Raw genomic sequence first — 18789 nt, forward strand, 5'->3', positions numbered from 1 at the left:
CCAAAATTTCTTAATTAGTATAGTAGCAGACCGGTCCAGAGACACTGGATGAAGTGGGTGACCAGGGTGTCCACGGAGACTTGCCTAGGACCCCCACGGACAGGGTGCCCTCAACTGGGTACATGGGATGGTGCTGAGGGTGGGCAAGGAGTGGCATACAGGAGCAGGACTGGCAGGTCGGGTAGTGACAGGATGAGACTAGGACCCAGCACAGAGCAGGGATGCATCCCCAGCACGGCCCTGGCCTCGTGCTGTCACTGCTCCGTAATCCTGGTCCTGCTCGCCCCACTGACAGACAACTCCCCACACACCCCTAGCTCCATCTACCCGGCCAAGCACACATTGTCTGCTCTCTTTCCTTCCTATCTTCAGGATCCTGAACTCAATCATCTTGTGCTGAAGTCAAAGTATATCATGTCCATTGCTCTCCCCGCATCCACATAGAAGGCAATCAGATTGGTTAGGCATGACTTTTCCTTGGAGGAGCATGCTTTCACCAAGTGCTTAGAAATAGATTCCTTGACGACTTGCTCCATATTTTTTCTAGGAACTATAGTAAGGCTGACTGGACTGTTGTTCCCTGGATCCTCCTTCTCTCTGTCTTAAAAATGGACACTATATTTGCCCTTTTCCAATCATCTGAGACTTCCCGCAATGAGTTTTCAAAGATAAGGGCCAGTGGCTCTGCAATCACATCAACCAACACCTTCGGCACCCTCAGACATGCTGAATCCAGCCCCATGGATTAGTACACATGCAGCTTTTTTAAATAGTCCCTAACTTGTTCTTTCACTACTGAGGGCTGCTCACCTTCCTCTCAACTGTTCTGTCTCGTGCAGCAGTCTGGGAGCTGACCTTGCCTATGAACACAGAGGTAAAACAGGCATTGAGTACTCCAGCCTTTTCCTCATCACCTGTCACTAGGTTGCCTCTCCCATTTAGTAAGGGACCCACACTTCCTCTTCTTGCTGACATGCTTACAGAAACCCTCCTTTGTTATTCTTCACATCCCTTGCTAGCTGCAACTGCAATTGTGCTTTGGCCTTCCCGATTCCATTTCTGCATATCCAAGCAACATTTGAATACTCCTTCCTAGTCATCTGTCCAAGCTTCCACTTCTTGTAAGCTTCCTTTTTGTGTTTAAGCTAACTGAAGACTTCTCTGCTAAGCCAAGCTGGTCACCTGTCATACTTGCTAGTCTTCCTGTACATCAGGACAGTTTGTTCCTGCACCCTCAGTAAGGTTGCTATAAAATACAACCAGCTCTCCTGGACTCCTTTCCCCCTCAGATTGGCCTCCCAGGGGATCCTGCCCATCAGTTTGCCAAGTGAGCTGAAGTCTACTTTTCTGAAGTCCAGGGTCCTTACTCTGCTGCTCTCCTTCCTTCCTTTTGTCAGGACCCTGAACTCAGGTCATTTCGTGGCCGCTGCTGCCCAACTTGCCATCCAGTTCTACATCCCCCACCAATTCTTTCCCGTTTGTGAGCAACAGATCAAGAAGATCATGGCTCCTAGCTGGCACTCCAACACTTGTACTAGGAAGTTGTTCCCAAGACTGTCAAAAAACTTCCTGGATTGCTTGTGCACTGCTGTGTTTTGTCCTCCCAGCAGATGTCAGGGTGACTGAAGTCCCCCATAAGAACCAGGCCCTGTGATTTGGAAACTTCCACTTGTTGTCTGAAGAAAGCCTCATCTACCTCATCCTCCTGGTCTGATGGTCTACAGCAGACACCCACCACCATGTCACTCATGTTGCTCTTCCCTCTAAGCATAACCCAGAGACTTTCAACAGACCTATCTCCAGTTTCACACTGGAGTGCTGAGCAATCATACAGCTCTTCTACCTACAGTACAACTCCTCTTCCTCTTCTCTCCTGCCTATACTTCCTGAACAGTTTGTACCCATCCATGACAGTACTCCAATCATGAGAGCTAACCCACCAAGTCTCTGTCATTCCACTTGCTGTTTGAAGAAAGCCTCATCTGCTTTGTCCTCCTGGTCTGGTGGTCTACAGCTAGGGTGACTATATGTCCTGTATTGGCCAGAACACTCCTGGATTTCAGAGGCTGGTCCCGGGCAGCCACTGAAAATTAGAACTAGAGTCTGGCGTGCTGGTCATGGGATGCAGAGGCAGAGCAGGAGGAACTGGGAAATAGGCAACTGCCGCCAGCAACTGGCGAGGACGGAGGGAGGCAGCTACAATTTCAAATAGTCCCATAAGGTCACCCTATCTATAGCAGACACCCACCACCACATCACCCTTGTTGCTTTCCCCTCTCATCCTAACCCAGAGACTTTCAACAGGCCTGTCCTCCAGTTTCATATTGTACCTCTAAGCAATCATCCTGCTCTTTTACATAAAGAGCAAGTCTTCCTCTTCTCTCTTGCTTGTCCTTCTTGAACAGTTTGTACCCATCCATGAGGAAAGCTTGAGGGTCCTGGATCTCTTAAGCCTCCGCAACAGAGGGCTGAGACAGCAAGGAATAGGAGATGCCCTGTTTACCAGGACACCCCTTACAGTAACTAGGAACAACAGCCACAAACTTACAGAGAACAGATTTAGGTTAGACATCAGGAAGACCTTTCTTATGGTAACGGTTGCCAAAATCTGGAATGGGCTCTTCTCTCCTCCCTTGGGGGTTTTTAGGAGGAGGCTAGACATGCACCTGGCTGGGGTCATCTCACCCCAGCACTCTTTCCTGCCCAGGGCAGGGTCCCTTCCAACCCAAACATCTATGAATCTGACAGTACACTTTTTGCTCATCATAGCCCACACCTTTCTTGTCATCTAAAAAAAGCCAGCAGACCTTGCCTTGAAAGTAACAGATTTGGTTTCTGATGAGAGCTAATTCCAGAATCAATGTCCCCTAACTGAAAATCAAGATAAAGCAAGCTTTTGACCTTTTGCTTCATGAGAGATTTCTGTCTTCTCTAAGCTCAACTTAGGACACCTGCATTATGGTTTCACAGATGCACCACCCCAAACTCCACACCAAACACTGTTCCCAAAGCAGGTTGGGCCCAGCATGTGCCAGAATTGAAAGCACCCAGGACTCATCCTTCCCCACCTCACCAAGTGTAAAACCAGTAAGGTGGTCAGTCCCTTAACTAGTCATCCTGCCTGCATTTCAACAAACAGGATTCTTGGGGTCCAGTATTTCACAGGATTTGATCTGCCATGGGAGAGCATTTTTGATTCAGAGTTTTAATTTTAAAACATTCAGAGCTTTTACAGGTTAAAAAAAAGTGCTCTGAATAAAATGTGTAAACAAAGTCAGTGGATACTATCATACACTGATATAATTTGAACTCTTGACATTATTAAAATCTTAATTTGAGAAATATTTGACAAAGAAATATTGTACAAAACTGCTACCAAATAAGATTTAGACCAAATTTTCTACTTTCAACCATCCAAATGTATTTAAGACTAATAGCTGAGACGCATTATATTTCAATTACCACTGCAAGTACTGTGATACGTTGGAGATTGTCAAAACACAAAACATTTTGCTGCTATTGATACCTTTCTTCCTATTGCTCCATTTTGTTTTTTTGGAGGGGGAGGCTCAAAGATCCTTTGTTGCTGTTGTGGTGGAAGAGTGGAATATAATGGAATGATTTTGATATCACCAACTTCGGGACCCAAATCATCAATTTCACGCTTTATTCTCTTACAGGCTTCATCAATCTCCTATAAGGCAAAGACAAAGGTTAAAAAAAACAAACCATGAAAACCAAAGGATTTCATTTAAGAACTCGGCATGGCAATTAAGCTACGTCCAACCAGACAATAAAAACAAGCTTGGGTGTTTGCTGAATTTCTACTGAAGTTTCCTCAACAGTCCAAGATATTGTAACTTTTACACTCTAATGAACATATAACAACCTTATTTACATTCAACACACTTTTTCTTTTAGTCATGTTTTCTAATTAATTCTCTACAAATTGTACTAAAATTGAAATCTTTCACCCAGGAATATTAAAATGCACTCATGACCTTTTCAATTTTCACAATCTAAAGGAAATTGATGTGCAAGATATTTTAAATAAGCCAATTAAGCTTTAATGTCACGTATCACTAATGCAATTATATGGAAGATTTGCTTCATTGTACCTAATGAGAACAAACACCTTTACAGTATAAACATGGATGCTCAAGAACCAGACTTAACTCCATCCTGCATTTTTCTAAAATTCCCCCGAACTTAAGGAAGAAATGCATCAATAAACTATTCCAAATTAAGGCTAGGATGTATCTTGTGGATTTCTATCATAAGATTACCCACATAATCTGACACTACAGACTGTATCACAATGAGCTACTGAAAATATTTAACCCTATCCATTCACTTACAACTCAGTTTCATTTCAGAAATGAGCTAGATGTAAAATAAGTGACCTCTAGTTATACAAATGATTGATTAAAATAGAGAAGTACCACAGCAAAACTTTAAGCCAGTAGCTAATATGCTAACACTCTCAGACTAGAAACTACAATGCCTCCTATTGGCTTTACTGAAAATGGTACTATTAACCATAGAGAAATCTGCAAACAACCCATTGCTGCCTGCCCCATTACTCTGTCCCTGCCCCCCTATTATCTGCAGGCAGTAGGGGGAAGAATTTAAGATGGTCCTCCAAAAATTAGATTCTATACATAGAAAATAATAATACATTTATAACTTTTCTATGCATAGAATCTAATTGTTGAGGAGCTGCCGCCTTAAATTCAGGGTTGTCTTGTATTGGGGTAAATGCATAAATTCCTCTCAACTATAATCTTTGAAAAAACATCCTTTAAACTAAAAAGGTAAGCAGGCAAAAATTATTCATCAGGATAAAGAAAAATAAACATATTGCAGTTATAGCTTTAAATGAAACTTATGATAGATACTCTGCACTAAAGTGTTTTTAATATACTACTGATCAACAGTGGCTCAATACTTATGACTCAAACATGAACTGATTATTTTACAGTATGGTTAATGCCAATGTAGACCTAACAAAACACAAACTTTGCTGGCTTGCCTGCTTTCCTTTGACAAAGTACCATTTGGTAACACAGACCTTAGCTTCAAATACGTTATAAATTCAAGTGCACCAAGTACTTATGATGATTTTTTTCCCAACAAAGGTAAACTTTACAAACAAATCAAGTATTTAGCTCACTTAAATGCCTTGAAGAATCTGGACTGAAATGCCCCTATTGGTATATTCATAAAAGAATAAATTCAAGCCTACATCAGCAGTTGGCAACTATTTTCCAGAGTCAAGCCAGAATGGTCCAGCATGAACCCAAGACAGACTGGTGCTAAGACTTGGCCGCCTGCTTCTCCCTGCTGCCTGGCTGCAGTGCAGAACGGGTGAAGCTCCCACTGCCCAGCAGTGTGCAGTGTGATGTGACATGGACAAACCCCCCCACCACCGAAGACCAGCTGAACAAACTGGATCCAATGATTCCACAGAATGTAGGCTGCTTTCCCTTGCTCTAAATGTTAGAAATTGGATACATCGAAGAACCTGAAGCAATCTAGCCCCCGCATTCCTCTAAACTTGCTAAAAAGGAGGCTTACACCCAATGGAAGGAAGGAAGGGGTTATCACCAGAGAGGGCTATTCTGTAGTTGCTCAGGGATGTAGGGGGGTAGTTAGGAAGGCCAAGGCAGAGATGGAACTGGGGCTAGCTTCCCAGATTAAGGACAATAAGAAGTTCTTTTTTAAATACGTAGGGGGTAAAAAGAAGGTCCCGAGTAATGTGGGGCCCTTCTTGCAGGACACCATGGGAAACTTGGTCATCACACCAGACGGCAAAGCTAACACGTTTAACGATATCTTTGCCTCCGTCTTCCTAAGTAGGGACCAGAACAGCCACCTCCCTGCTGGGCCCCCCCTCGGGGGGGGAGGCACACCTGGGCCATGGGTTAGCGAGGATTTAGTTAGGGAGCTTCTGGAGGGGTTGGACGTATTCAAGTCAGCTGGCCCGGATGATCTCCACCCTAGAGTTCTAAAGGAACTGGCCAAGGTCATGGCAAGTCCCCTGGCACAACTTTATGAGCACTCGTGGTGCTCTGGTGAGGTACTAGAGGACTGGAAGAGGGCCAACGTGGTTCCCATCTTCAAAAAAGGCAGGAAGGAGGACCCGGGAAACTATAGGCTAGTTAGTGTCACCTCGATCCTAGGCAAGCTGTTCAAGAAAATTATGCTAGCACACATCCAGGAGGGGCCAGCAGGGGACTGCATGCTTAAGGGCAACCAACACGGGTTCATCAGTGGCAGGTCCTCTCAGACCAACCTGGTGGCCTTTTACGATCAGATCACCAGATCATTAGATGCAGGGGTAGCAGTGGATATAATCTTCCTGGACTTCCGGAAGGCTTTTGACACCATCTCTCACCCTGTTCTCATTAAGAAACTGGAGGGCTGTGGTGTAGACACCCACACAGTCAAATGGCTCGCCAACTGGCTGGAGGGCCGCACCCAGAGGGTGGTGGTGGATGGGTCCTTCTCAACCTGGAAGGACGTGGGCAGTGGGGTTCCACAGGGCTCAGTCCTCGGGCCCACTGTTCAACATCTTCATCAGTGATTTTGACGAGGGGGTAAAAAGCACCCTGTTCAAATTTGCTGATGACACTAAGATGTGGGGGGACGTGAGCACATTGGAAGGATGCAACAGGCTACAATCAGACCTAGACAGGTTACAAGGGTGGGCGGACGAAAATAGGATGGGCTTCAACACAGACAAGTGCAAGGTGATGCACCTCGGGAGGAACAACCGGCACCATACCTACAGGTTGGGGAACTCCCCTCTTGTCAGCATGGAGGCGGAAAGGGATCTGGGGGTCATCATTGACTCCAAGATGAACATGGGCTGGCAGTGTGGGGAGGCAGTCAGGAAGGCCAACCGCACCTTGGCATGCACCCCCAGATGCATCTCGAGCAGGTCCAAGGAGGTGATCCTCCCCCTCTATGCGGCACTGGTCAGGCTGCAGCTGGAGTACTGTGTCCAGTTCTGGGCGCCACACTTCAAGAGGGATGTCAACAGCATGGAGAGGGTCCAGAGGAGGGCCGCTCGCATGATCGGGGGCAGCAGGGCAGGCCCTATGAGGACAGGCTGCGGGACCTGAACCTGTTCAGCCTCCAAAAGAGAAGGCTGAGGGGGGATCTTGTGGCCTGTTATAAACTAGTCAGGGGGGATCAGCAGTCATTAGGGAAGTCACTGTTTCCCCGAGCACCGCCAGGAGTGACCAGGAATAACGGTCACAAGCTGGCAGAGGGTAGGTTTAGGTTAGATATCAGGAGGCGCTACTTCACAGTCAGGGCGGCTAGGGTCTGGAACCAGCTTCCAAGAGAAGTGGTGCAGGCTCCTACCCTGGGGGTGTTTAAGAGGAGGTTAGATGAACATCTTGCTGGGGTCATTTGACCCCAGTATTCTTTCCTGCCATGGCAGGGGGTCGGACTAGATGATCTGCTCAGGTCCCTTCCGACCCTAGAAACTATGAAACTATGCTTACCACAAAAAAAATCTACAGAATTTGACGGTTGGACAATTCCATTACAAATATTTAGTGTCTGACCGTTGGATTTGTGAATATATTGCTTTGTGCGCGTTAGAAGTACAAAATGTATACTTTGCAGCACACCCTGAACACCATCATGCTAACTACCAGTATTCCATAAAAAGAGATGCCAGAGGCTGTGGTGAGAAAGCCCTGCAGCTGCTCAGAGTACGGAAAGCTCCATATCAATTGCTGGAATCTCACAGCTAACTGGATATTTAAGCTTGAGCATAGAACAGACAGTCTGTCAGTGAGCCTGTTGTGTTTATAGCCACCCATATCTTCTTAGAGAATGAGCTCTAAAATTATATTCAGACACTCCAGCTGGTACAGAAGTAGCCCTAATTCATTAAAAGAGTCCTGCCTGGAGATGAAAAATGTATACATGTAAGACCACAGCTATCACTTCCCAGTGGACTGCTCACCTGGCAGTTAGAAAAAAGAATGCAGTGCACCAAGAATGACTGCTGCCAGTCTAAGGCCCCTGGCAGATGTTGTAATAATGGTGCCATTGGGATTTGATAAATGATTTATGTCCCAGCCCAAACGCTGTGTCCTGCCGTGATATGCATTTAGGGTGGGGCATAAAATTCCTTGTATCCCAACTGCACCACTGTGGGGCTGCTCCCAGACCCTGGGGCTGCCCCGTGCTCAATCTTGACACTCAGCTGAAAGTGAAGCATATCTTGTTCCAGACTTGAAGCAGCCTCCAACTGGATTCTGGGGATTTGGGTTGGACTATGCAAGGCCAGAACTGACAATCATTGGATTGCTGACACTGGCCCCAGAAAATCCTGGGTAAGGTTCCAGGACCAGGACCAGGGCCACCTGATGTTGACAATCAGCTGATTGCTGGCATGGTTTGGGGAAGTCCCAACTGCAAAACACCTTACGCAACACATTCTGCTTAAGGCACCATACAAACCTACCACATACATTATATGTGGGACATCTTTGTGGATCGTTTGCCATGTTATGGAGCATAAAATGTAATTCCTGCCAACAGCCAAAAAGAATAATGAATACAAAGAGAGACCTCAGAGTTATACACCATTGTGATAAAATAGTAGATCTTCACTACCTTCAGAGGGCACACGATTTCTCCAAATGCTGCCCTCTGCCAACAAACACTATTTTAGTTTTATCTACAGCTACTTTAACCAAAATTGCTACCTCTCCCAGCAGCAAAATTTAAACTTAAAACCATTCAATTCAAACCTCTGAGCAGAAGTGACTTCTGAGGGAGAACAAAGTGCCTTTCTGAAATTTTATTCTCAAGTATATGAACAAAAACACCACAAATAACAACCACCACCAAAAAAGCATTAACAATTCAAAACTAAACATTCAGAAAATGGGCTCCTGAGCCCATAACTATCTGGAAAGCATGGCAGACAAGTTGAATATACAATCTTTTACCCCCCTGAAGATTCCTACCTTTTTCCCTCTTTTCATAATTCCAGAAACTGGTACCTAAATTTTATTACTCTGGGTCGCAAGACAAACTCCTGAAATGATTATACGCACATATGCAAGACAAGATAAAATTAAGCTTTTGTGGACCCCTTGTTGCAATGAGTAATCATTATTTAGAATGAGTCTGTCAAGGGCCTCTTACAAGACCAGATAAAGTCAGAGTATGATTTGAAAAATAGCTTGTGATCAACAAAATCTCCCTAGAGTACACACTGAACAAAGCAGTGAAGGATGCAAGGATTCCAGTTCATCCTAAAGTTCCAGGAAATCCTTAAAATGTATGCATGTACCCATAAACAAGCAGTATACTTTATTTTCACAGAACCCATCATCAGGATTGAAATTGTGGTGCATCTGAATGTTCATTGTGCATGTTGAAAGCAACTTTCACAGACTTGTATCATAACTTACCTACATGTAAATCAAATTTCCATCAAAATACTCAAACAAGTGGCCCAAGCAACACGTAGTACCATAGTCTGAAGCTTGCACAGCAAACAGTCCCCAAGTGCCAAGAAGTTTAACAGCCCTGGTCTAGAAAGTCCAAGTTTACCCTGCCTTCTACCTAATCATCCAAGTTCTACTGAGCTACCACAGCTTAATCTGTAAAAACACTAAGTGAGCAAGATTTTAAGCTTAAGAATTTTTTTTTTGTGATGGCATAATCATTTGGGGTAGTTCTCCACGTACAACTGACTATTTTGTATCCATCTCAATCTAAATGCTTATAAAAATAATTTACCTTCATTCTATTTGTCAAAGATCAAAGTCTTTGATTTCAGATGCCGATGGCAAAAGGTCAGATGGCAAAAGGTCAGAACCTAACACAACAAACTCTGTAATTGTAATTTATCCCTCTGTATTAACAGTGCTGCATATACACACCCCATCTGTGCCTCATTTTAAATTACTTGAGCTCCCATACAAAAGAAACTGACCTTGATAACTCAGCACGAGTGATATCTGTACCCATGGTGACCAGATAAAAATGAAACTAATTTAATGAAGTTGTAAAATTAAATATACTATGCGCGCCATCCTGTGACCAAACAGGACCAGTACCACCCAAGTAAAAATAACCCCCCTTTTTCTGAAACCTGAGCAAACAAAGAAAGCACAAGTGCCAACTCATTAATTATTTATGCCTAGCGTATAGTAATTGGTCACCTTTGGCAAATATAGCTTTGAAAGAACTTCCGCCCAAAGCAGAGAACTGCATATACACTCAAGAAGAACAGATCATGCACGAATATTTCTCTCCGCCTATGTATTTTTTTTTGGCGTACCCCCGTCTTGCCGGCCTGTTTATCTCTCTATCTCTGAAGTTATCTTTCTTATCAAGAGCTCTCGGTAATCTGCAGACTGCGACGGCTTATGTGAATCGCTCGGAATCTGTAACAAGCAACTCTTACCCACCCTGTAAATGCTGGGTAACATATCTGCATGCTGTAACTGAATAAATCAACTTCTCTGCCTGCGCTGCAGCACATCAGTAGCGTAAGTAAAATAAACCTTTTGTGTAACCAAATACGCTGTGTTTAAATCAACTGACTCCTGCGCACCATTATCACCCACCTGCCCGGTCATAAATCCCCCTCCTCGCGCCAAGCCGGTCGTGCCGACCCAGGCTCGCAGGTCAAGGGTGCACCGGCATTAGGGGCACGACACTATTTAGAAACAACATCAAGGCAAATTTTAAAAAAATGAAATCAGTAAGTAAACACTGTAGGCAGATCAAGGAAGGGGAGAGTGGGGAGGGAGGTAAAAGTACAGGGCATCTTGGACCAGGCTGGCCAAATTCCTGGTCCTTCTAACCACCCAAGAGCTGCAGCTTCAGAGATGCACCTACCCACAAGTCAGTGATATGGACACAGTACTTCAGCTCAAAAGTTTGTTGTTAAATGGCTTACAATAAATAAGCAAGAACTGCAGAATGTTCAAAACGTAGCCATAAAGAACTACACCCTGTACAGAAAGGATTGAGTAGGGAAGGAAGGTACAGATGTAGCTCTCTACGTGAGGAAGCAGTACACCTCCTTGGAGGCCGACATCAGCTCCAAAGAAAAGTGGCTCGAAACTCTCCGAGTCAAACTACGGGGTCGGGGGGGCTTCAGTGAGACACCTAACCGTAGGTATATACTACAGACCACCAAACCAGGGGGAGGAGCTTGATCTGGAGTTCTCTCAAGCCACATGTGCACAGGACATGGTCATCATGGGCAAGTTCAATTACCCAGACATCTCTTGCGAGGAACACTTGGCTAAGTCGGGTCAGTTGGATTACTTCCTGACCTGTATTGAACAGCTCTACCTGACTTAGGAAGTGCATGGGCCGACCAGAGGTAATGCTCTCCTAGACTTGGTCTTGGCCAAAGGAAACTATCTGGTGAGCAACTTGAACATAGAGGGTAGCCTAGGCAACAGAGACCATGAAGCCATCACATTCACTGCCAGTCACAAGGCAGGAAAATCAACTAGCAGGTTCAAAGTTTTGGACTTCAAAAAAAGCAAATTTCAACAGGTTCATGGCAATAGGGGAAGCACTGCGGGACCAGTGACCAAAGGTGAAAGGAATGCATGAAGAGTGGTCGTTCCTCAAGGACACAATCCTCGAAGCACAAATGAAGTCCATTCCCATGCAAAGGAAAGGCAGCAGAAGGGCTGGTAAGCCTCTTGGCTTAACAGGGATATCATGATCCTCTTGAAAAAAAAAAAAGAAGAGGCATAAAAACAATGGAAGCTTGGGGCAGTCCCCAAAGGAAACTATACAATGGCCCACACTTGTAGGAAGGAGATTAGAAAGGCTAAAGCAGTGACTGAATTTAAACTAGCAACAGAAATCCAGGACAGTAAGAAATCCTTCCTCAGGTATATAGGGAACAGGAGAAAAACAAATGGACATGTGGAACCTTGCTTAACAACTCAAGACAACTGGTTACCAAAACTCAGGAAAAAACTGAACTCCTGAAATGATTATTTTACTTCAGTATTTTGCCGAACTAAGGGGAAAATCATACTAGATAAGATTCCAAATGGGCATTGTGGGAATGACGGCCTTCCTACTGTTGACATTGAGCTGGTGCATGATCTGGCAAAATTCTTCCAAAACATGGCGTTCAGGGGAGGTCCCTGAAGACTGGAAGAGGGTCGACCTTGTGCCCATCTTCAAGAAAGGGAGGAAAGAAGACCCAGGCAACTATAGGCCACTTAGCCTAACTTCTATCCCAGGGAAAATCCTGGAAAAAATTTATCAAGGAGTCTAGTATAATAAGCTTGTAGAAAGTATGATTCTGAATGACAGCCAGCATGGCTTCATCGCAGGTAAATCTCACCTCCTTCTATTACCAGGTAACTCACCACTTGGATAAGAAGGAGGAGGTCAACACTGTATAGCTAGATTTCCAAAAGGTCTTTGATCTGGTATCCCATAATGTTTTACAGGAAAATTGGAGAATTGCGGGCTTAAATTGGAGAATTGCTTGACAGGTGGGTACGAAGCTGACTGCAGGGTAGGACCTAGAGAGTTCTAATGAACAGATCTGTGTCATCTTGACAAGAAGTGGCTACTGGTGTCCCTCGGAGGTTGTGCTTGGTCCACTGCTTTTCAACATCTTTATCAATTATTTGGATGTGGGGGTGAACTGCTCACTGGCCAAGTTCATGGATGACACCAAGTTACTGGGGAGCATGGTCACATCTGACGATTGTCTAGGTCCACCTGTATCTGCAGCCTACCTAGCAAGTTGGGCAGACTGGAACCAGATGAAGTTCAACATTGAGAAGTATAAAGAGCTCCACCTAGGGACAAATGATCCCCAACATACTTACACGCTCAGTGGTGCCAAACTGACCAGTACCATGACTGAAAGGGACCTAGGGGTAATAACAGATCATAGTATGAACATGAGCCATCGGTGCGATGCTTCAGCCAGCAGGGCAAACAACACTGGCATGTATCAACTGATGCATCTACCAAGAAAACCAAGGAAGTGATTCTTCCACTTTACTCAGCATTGGTAAGACCACAGCTGGAGTACTGTGTCCAGTTCTGGGCCCCATAGTTCAACAAAGATGTGGAAACACTTGGGAGTCGGGAGAAGAGCCACCCATATGATCAGAGACTTGCAAGGCAAGCCATACAAGAAAAGGCTGAGGGACTTGGGTCTCTTCAGCCTAAGAAAAGAGAAGGCTGAGAAGGGACTTAGTAGCAGCTTACTGCTACATCAGGGGAATACATCAAGGGCTCAGTGAACACCTGTTCACCAGAGCACCCTTGGGGAAAACCAGGAGTAATGGCCACAAACTCCTGGAAGACCACTTCAGGTTTAACACTATGAAAAGCTTCTTCACAGTTGGGTGTCCAGACAGTGGAATAAACTCCCTCCAGAGGTGGTGCAATCACCTACCCAGGAAGTCTTCAAGAGACTGGACTTGAACAGGAGAGTCTTCAAGAGGAGAGCTGTCTTCCCTGCTTAGTGTGGGGGGGAGCTGGACCTGATGATCTTGCAAGGTCCCTTCTAGCCACTTACAATCTATGAATTTATTAACGGAAAAAACAAAATACAGAGAAAAAAGTGGCTTTCATTTAACTAGTATTCTTTCTTCAGGAGCCCCATTTAAAACTGCATGGGAACTGCACATGGCTCCAAAGCTGGGGTTTGAGCAAAGCTGCAATAGACAGATCTGTCATGGGAAATTAACATTTAATATACAGTTGTTCTTCAAGCGGTAGGAACCAGTTATTCATTAATGTATTATAGATAACAAATTTATTCCCTCCTTACCAGGGTAAACTCCCTAAGGACTGCAGGCAGAGAATGCACTCAACTTCCTTTGACAGCTGTCACAGATAAGGCTGTTGCTCAGGTCTGGTAGCCATCTAGTTATTGAAATAGACTGCAAGCCAGAAGGTCATGAGAACTCTAGGCTACTTGCACACGTACTTCAATTTGGCTTCACCAATCTAGAGTTTCTTCCCACACCTCTGCCCCTCAACAGCTTCAAAAATTCTGTTTCCCCAAAAGCGCAATGAGCATACAAACCAGCAAGATTAGTTTGGGAAGGATTAGTGCCATAGCTTGGGCCACAACTGTGTGCAAAACGCATTAAAAGAACTAAGGGTGTAGGCTGTAGTTTTTTTTAGTTGGACTTTTTTTTAATATAGGTTTTAAAACCTAATTTTAAAAAAAGTTAGGTTTAAAAGTTGGTTGTAGTTTTAAATAGCTGAAAATTTTTTTCCAACTATTTAAGATATCAGATTCACCCAAAGAACCTTGTCTGCCTTAAAAGAACTAGAGTAATTTTGTAAATATATGAGTATTATTTGAACCCCTTTACTTAAACAATCACATACCCAGAAGCCCCAAAGAGCAACTTTCAAGACAATTTGAGACAACACACTTTAGAGCACACAGAACAAGGGTGGGCAAAATATGGCCCACCAGACTATTTTAGAGGACCCCTCTAAAATTCTGAAAATTATCACCTGCCAGCAGCTGCCTGTCAAAGGTGACAAGGCACCAGCAGCAGCACCCGCTGGTGCCAGGACCCAGTGACAGCAGCAGCAAGGTCCATCTGAACCCGCACCACACCCAAGCCCAGCCAGAAGCTTAGCCTAGCAGAGGCTTCTGGCCTGGTGCTGATGATGATGTTCCCCCACCCTCCCTCTGCCGGAAAGTGTTTCAGATAAGAATGGCGGGGGGGGATCGCTGGCAATCACCCCAGTCAGAGGGGCCTACGCCGAGGCCATGCAGCTGGAACCCGCTTTCTGCCAGAGCCAGCCTGCCTTGGCCAGCACCACAGTGTTTCTGGCTGCATGCCTGGGACTGCATGATACAGTAGTGAGGGAGGAGAGAGCAGGAAGCAGCAGTGGGCAGGTGGGGAGGAGCAGCGGCAGCAGTGGTGGGTGGTCACAGAGGAGGAAAAGTAGGGAAGTAGTAGCAGAAGGTGCAGTGGCATGAAAGTAGCAGTGGCAGTGGGTAGGAGTACAGGGCCAGTGCTGGTGCCCTCGGGCCAGCAGAGTGCCAGGGTGAAACAGCAGAAACGTGAAGCCTGGGTGTAGGGTCCCTCGAACTGCATTACACAAGGCTCGTGTGCACTTTGCCTGAGCTCCATAGTGGAGCTGGCAGCCCGGCCCCACTCACTGCTACATGCAAGTCATGAGGAATGGTGGGGAGCTTCGCACTATGGAGCTGGGCTGACTCTGCCCCTCTCCCTGCCACCCTGGCAAAGCCCCATGACCTGTGAGTCCAGCTTCACTGCACAGGGCTCAGTGAACAGTGTGGCAGGGGACGAGGGTGGAAGCACAGGGAGTTGCGTGTTATAGGGCCAGGTGGGGCTGGCCTTCAAAACACTGGAGGGAACAGCCACAGCTGGACCTGTGTCCTGGTGAGCAAAGGGGGCAGGGAAAGCCCTGCTTTTCCATGATAAACAAACCCAAAATCAAACACCAAAAGTTATAGGTATTTTTATTTTATTATAATAACTGAAGCCCTGGTAGACTTCCAAATTACTTTAAAATGGTAAATATTAATAAGACACATACATATATATTGGTGTTTCATTTTTAAAAATCACAGAAAAACATGGATTTGGGGTTTTTAATCAGAGAATTTTGGATTTCTCCCTCCCTTTAAATAAGAGAATTTTGGATTTTTTAAAACAGAGAAAACCAGGATCCCTGACGATGTGACAAGTTCTGATCAAGAGGCACTCTTTAAAGATGTTGTTAGGGATCTGTTCTCATACAGAAAATGACCTCTGTAAAGTACAGGGATGCAGGTGAGAGCTGTCCACAATGAATTTAAAATCATGTCATCAGCAAGTCAAACCCCCACCAAAAGTCCCCAAACTAGACAGAAGGAAACAAATCTTCCCCCCTTTTCTTGTCCCAATAAAAGGGCAAACTGGTATGTAGTGGGATGGGGGAAGAAATGGAGGAAAGAAACAATGCATAACCAGAACCTTCATCTTCCAAGCTGCATCAATTTAAGACAAGGAAAATTCTTGAGCAATTGTTTAAACAAAAAAGCTTCATTGGGAAGGTACGTGAATGTCAAAGACAACCCTAGTAACCTTGGGAATATTCAACACTTGAATGTAATGGAGTTTGCTACAAAGCTAAACTACTACTGATTTTATCCAAATCCAAGACAACTCTGAACTTAAGAACCCTCCCCTCCAATAACTGGATTCTATACATGGGAAAACTATAAAATGTGTTATAATTTTTCATGTACAGAATCTATTTATTGGAGGGTTCTTTTTAAATCTCTCCCACCACAATAGCAGTGGGGTAGGCAATAGGGGAGTCAAGTGGCCTGCCCCTTGCCACCTGTCCCCCATACCTACACAACCCCATTGCCTGACCTTCCCCCCCCGCCCATGGTGCCTCCCCTCCACCTGCAGTTGTCCTCCTGTGCTTGGTCAGGGCCAGTATTAGAGCCACAGCAGTGGTTTCTATCCCTTGTACTTGTTTGCAAGGTGAGTGGCTTTGCCACATCCCCACCTTAAAGGAGGAAAAAAAAAAATCTCACCCTGGATTTGAGTCAGTATGGTACTTGTATATTCAGGGACTTTTCACTGACCCATTCCCTGACCCCAGATGTTTTATGTAAGCATCCTCACAAAAGCCTATGAGAAGAATATTATGCTGACATTTTCCTTTAGTACCTGAAGAGTTATAAGCATCCTGCTACTGCAAAGGTTAATATACATTCATGAAGTGCCAGGAAGAGGGCCATGACCCTTGCTACAGGATGGCAACCTCTCCCCCGCCGAGCCCATAACAATCTGACTATGGGATAAAATTCCTACCTGACCCCAAATGTGACAACTGGTCTAACCCTGAGCAGAGGGGCAAGACCCTCTAGCCAGGAACCTCCGGGTTTAAATCCCAAAAGGAGCACTAGCATGCCCCAGTCAAAATCCAGCCTCTGAAGATTTTAAAAAACACTGACACTTTAGAAGGAGGCTGGGGAGCAGAGAAATTCCATCCCAGCCCCATGCTACAACCACACAGGAAGTGCAGAAGAATGCAAAATAGTGGAACATAAGCATACCTATGCTTAATCAACCCTGACCAATGGCTGTCCAGCTACTTTAATCCCTCCAGTGATGAGGAACCCACAACTCACCTATGCAGTACATTTTGCTGCCTCACTGTTGTAACTCTTGTTTTCCTGATATCCAATCTAAACCTACTTTGCTGGAACTTCAAGCCATTGGCTCATGTCCAACTGCAGCAAGAGAGAAAAATAGTATTTTCTCTCTTCTTTATGACAGGTTTTTGAAGACTACCATCTTAAGTACCATCATGTCCTCTCTTAAGTACCTTTTCTGCAAATTGAACCTGCCACGCCTCTTCAGCCTTTCCTTGTCTGACTTGCCTTCCAAGCCCTTTAACATCTTTGTCACCTACGTCTAGACCAGGGGTCAGCAACCCCCAGCAAGCATGCCAAGCATGGCACACAAGGCCATTTTGCTCAGCATGCCATGACCAGCCCCAGCTCTGGGTAGCTGTTGCCAGCAACGGAGCCCATGCTGTTCCAAGCAGGGCTTGCATCATCTCAACTGCTTGCTGGGAGCAGCCCAGGCTCCTGCTGGCAGCAACTATGCAGAGTCGGGGCCAGCTGCAGCCAGGAGGCTGCAAACAGCTGCACTGGTCTCCAGAGCTCCGGCATCAGCTCTGTGCTGGCAGCAACTGCATGCGCACCTTGGGGCAGACAGCACAGCAGCGCAGCCCGCCCCAAGGTGCACACGCAGTCACCGCCAGCACGGGGCATGGGACACCCTGCCGTGTACCCCCATCCTCATTTTGTTTTTCTGCCATGCCAGCACTCCGGTACCTTCCAAGGTAGGCATTGCGGTGTTTTTCAGCACTCCAGCCAAAAAACATCGTGTACCCCAGCTCTAGATCCTCTCCAACTTCTCCATATCCTTTTTAAAATGTACAACTGAAAACTGCACAGTACTCTAGATGAGGCCTAAACAATGCCAGGTAAAGTGACTAGCACCCCCCACATCTTGCACGCAATCGATGCCATATGTGCCTTTTGCATGACTGTATCACACTACAGAGGTATGGTGAGTCTGCAATCTACCAGGACTCCCAGATCCTGCTCTGCAGTGCTGCCATCCAGCCAGGTGTCACCTTTTTTGTATTTATGATTATTTTTCCCCAAGAATCATTTTCTGCATTAAAACGCAGATTGGCCGAGTTGGCCTTCCAGGTCACTACATTATGCTCCTTTAGTATCCCTTTAAAGGGCCACTTCTACTGAGAAACTTGCAATGGATCTGTACCTATTTTTAAGGCCAGAAGGGACAATTAGATCACCCAGTCTGACATCTTGTGTATCAGAGGTTAATTACATTTCATCCAGTTACCCCTACATTAAGCTGAACAACTTTTCTGATGAATATGTATCTTCCAGAGAGGGAACTCAATTTGGAAGACAGTAAAAGATGTAGATTCCAATACTTCCCTATGCAGTTTGTTCCAGTGATTAGCCATCCTTACCACAGAAAAATCATGCCTTATTTCCCACTTCAGTTTGTCTGGCTTCAGCTTCCAATGACTCATTACACCTTTTGCGCTAGAATAAAAAGCCCTTGTTTTCTCCCAATGAAAGTATTTTTGCACTGTGGTCTAGCCACCTCTCAACTTTGGTTCTCATGAAAAACTCAATCTGTTTTTCTGAAGAGTGTCACTACAAGCTATTTCCTCCAGTCCTTCACTTTTTTTCCTCCTCCA

General features: G+C 45.2%; 1 protein-coding gene across 1 annotated transcript in view; it reads right to left on the minus strand.

Annotated features, from left to right (window-relative positions):
• The window catches only part of DHX15 (DEAH-box helicase 15), a 100528-nt gene that overhangs the window by 35212 nt on the left and 46527 nt on the right, over window positions 1–18789 (minus strand). The window contains exon 6 of the mRNA XM_090035710.1: window positions 3527–3694. Coding sequence (XP_089891836.1) covers window positions 3527–3694 — 168 coding nt within the window. The remainder of the gene's footprint in view (window positions 1–3526; window positions 3695–18789) is intronic.

Source organism: Crocodylus siamensis, chromosome 2 (genome assembly GCF_052110815.1).
Source record: "Crocodylus siamensis isolate JL-2025a chromosome 2, ASM5211081v1, whole genome shotgun sequence".
Classification (NCBI taxonomy): domain Eukaryota; kingdom Metazoa; phylum Chordata; order Crocodylia; family Crocodylidae; genus Crocodylus; species Crocodylus siamensis.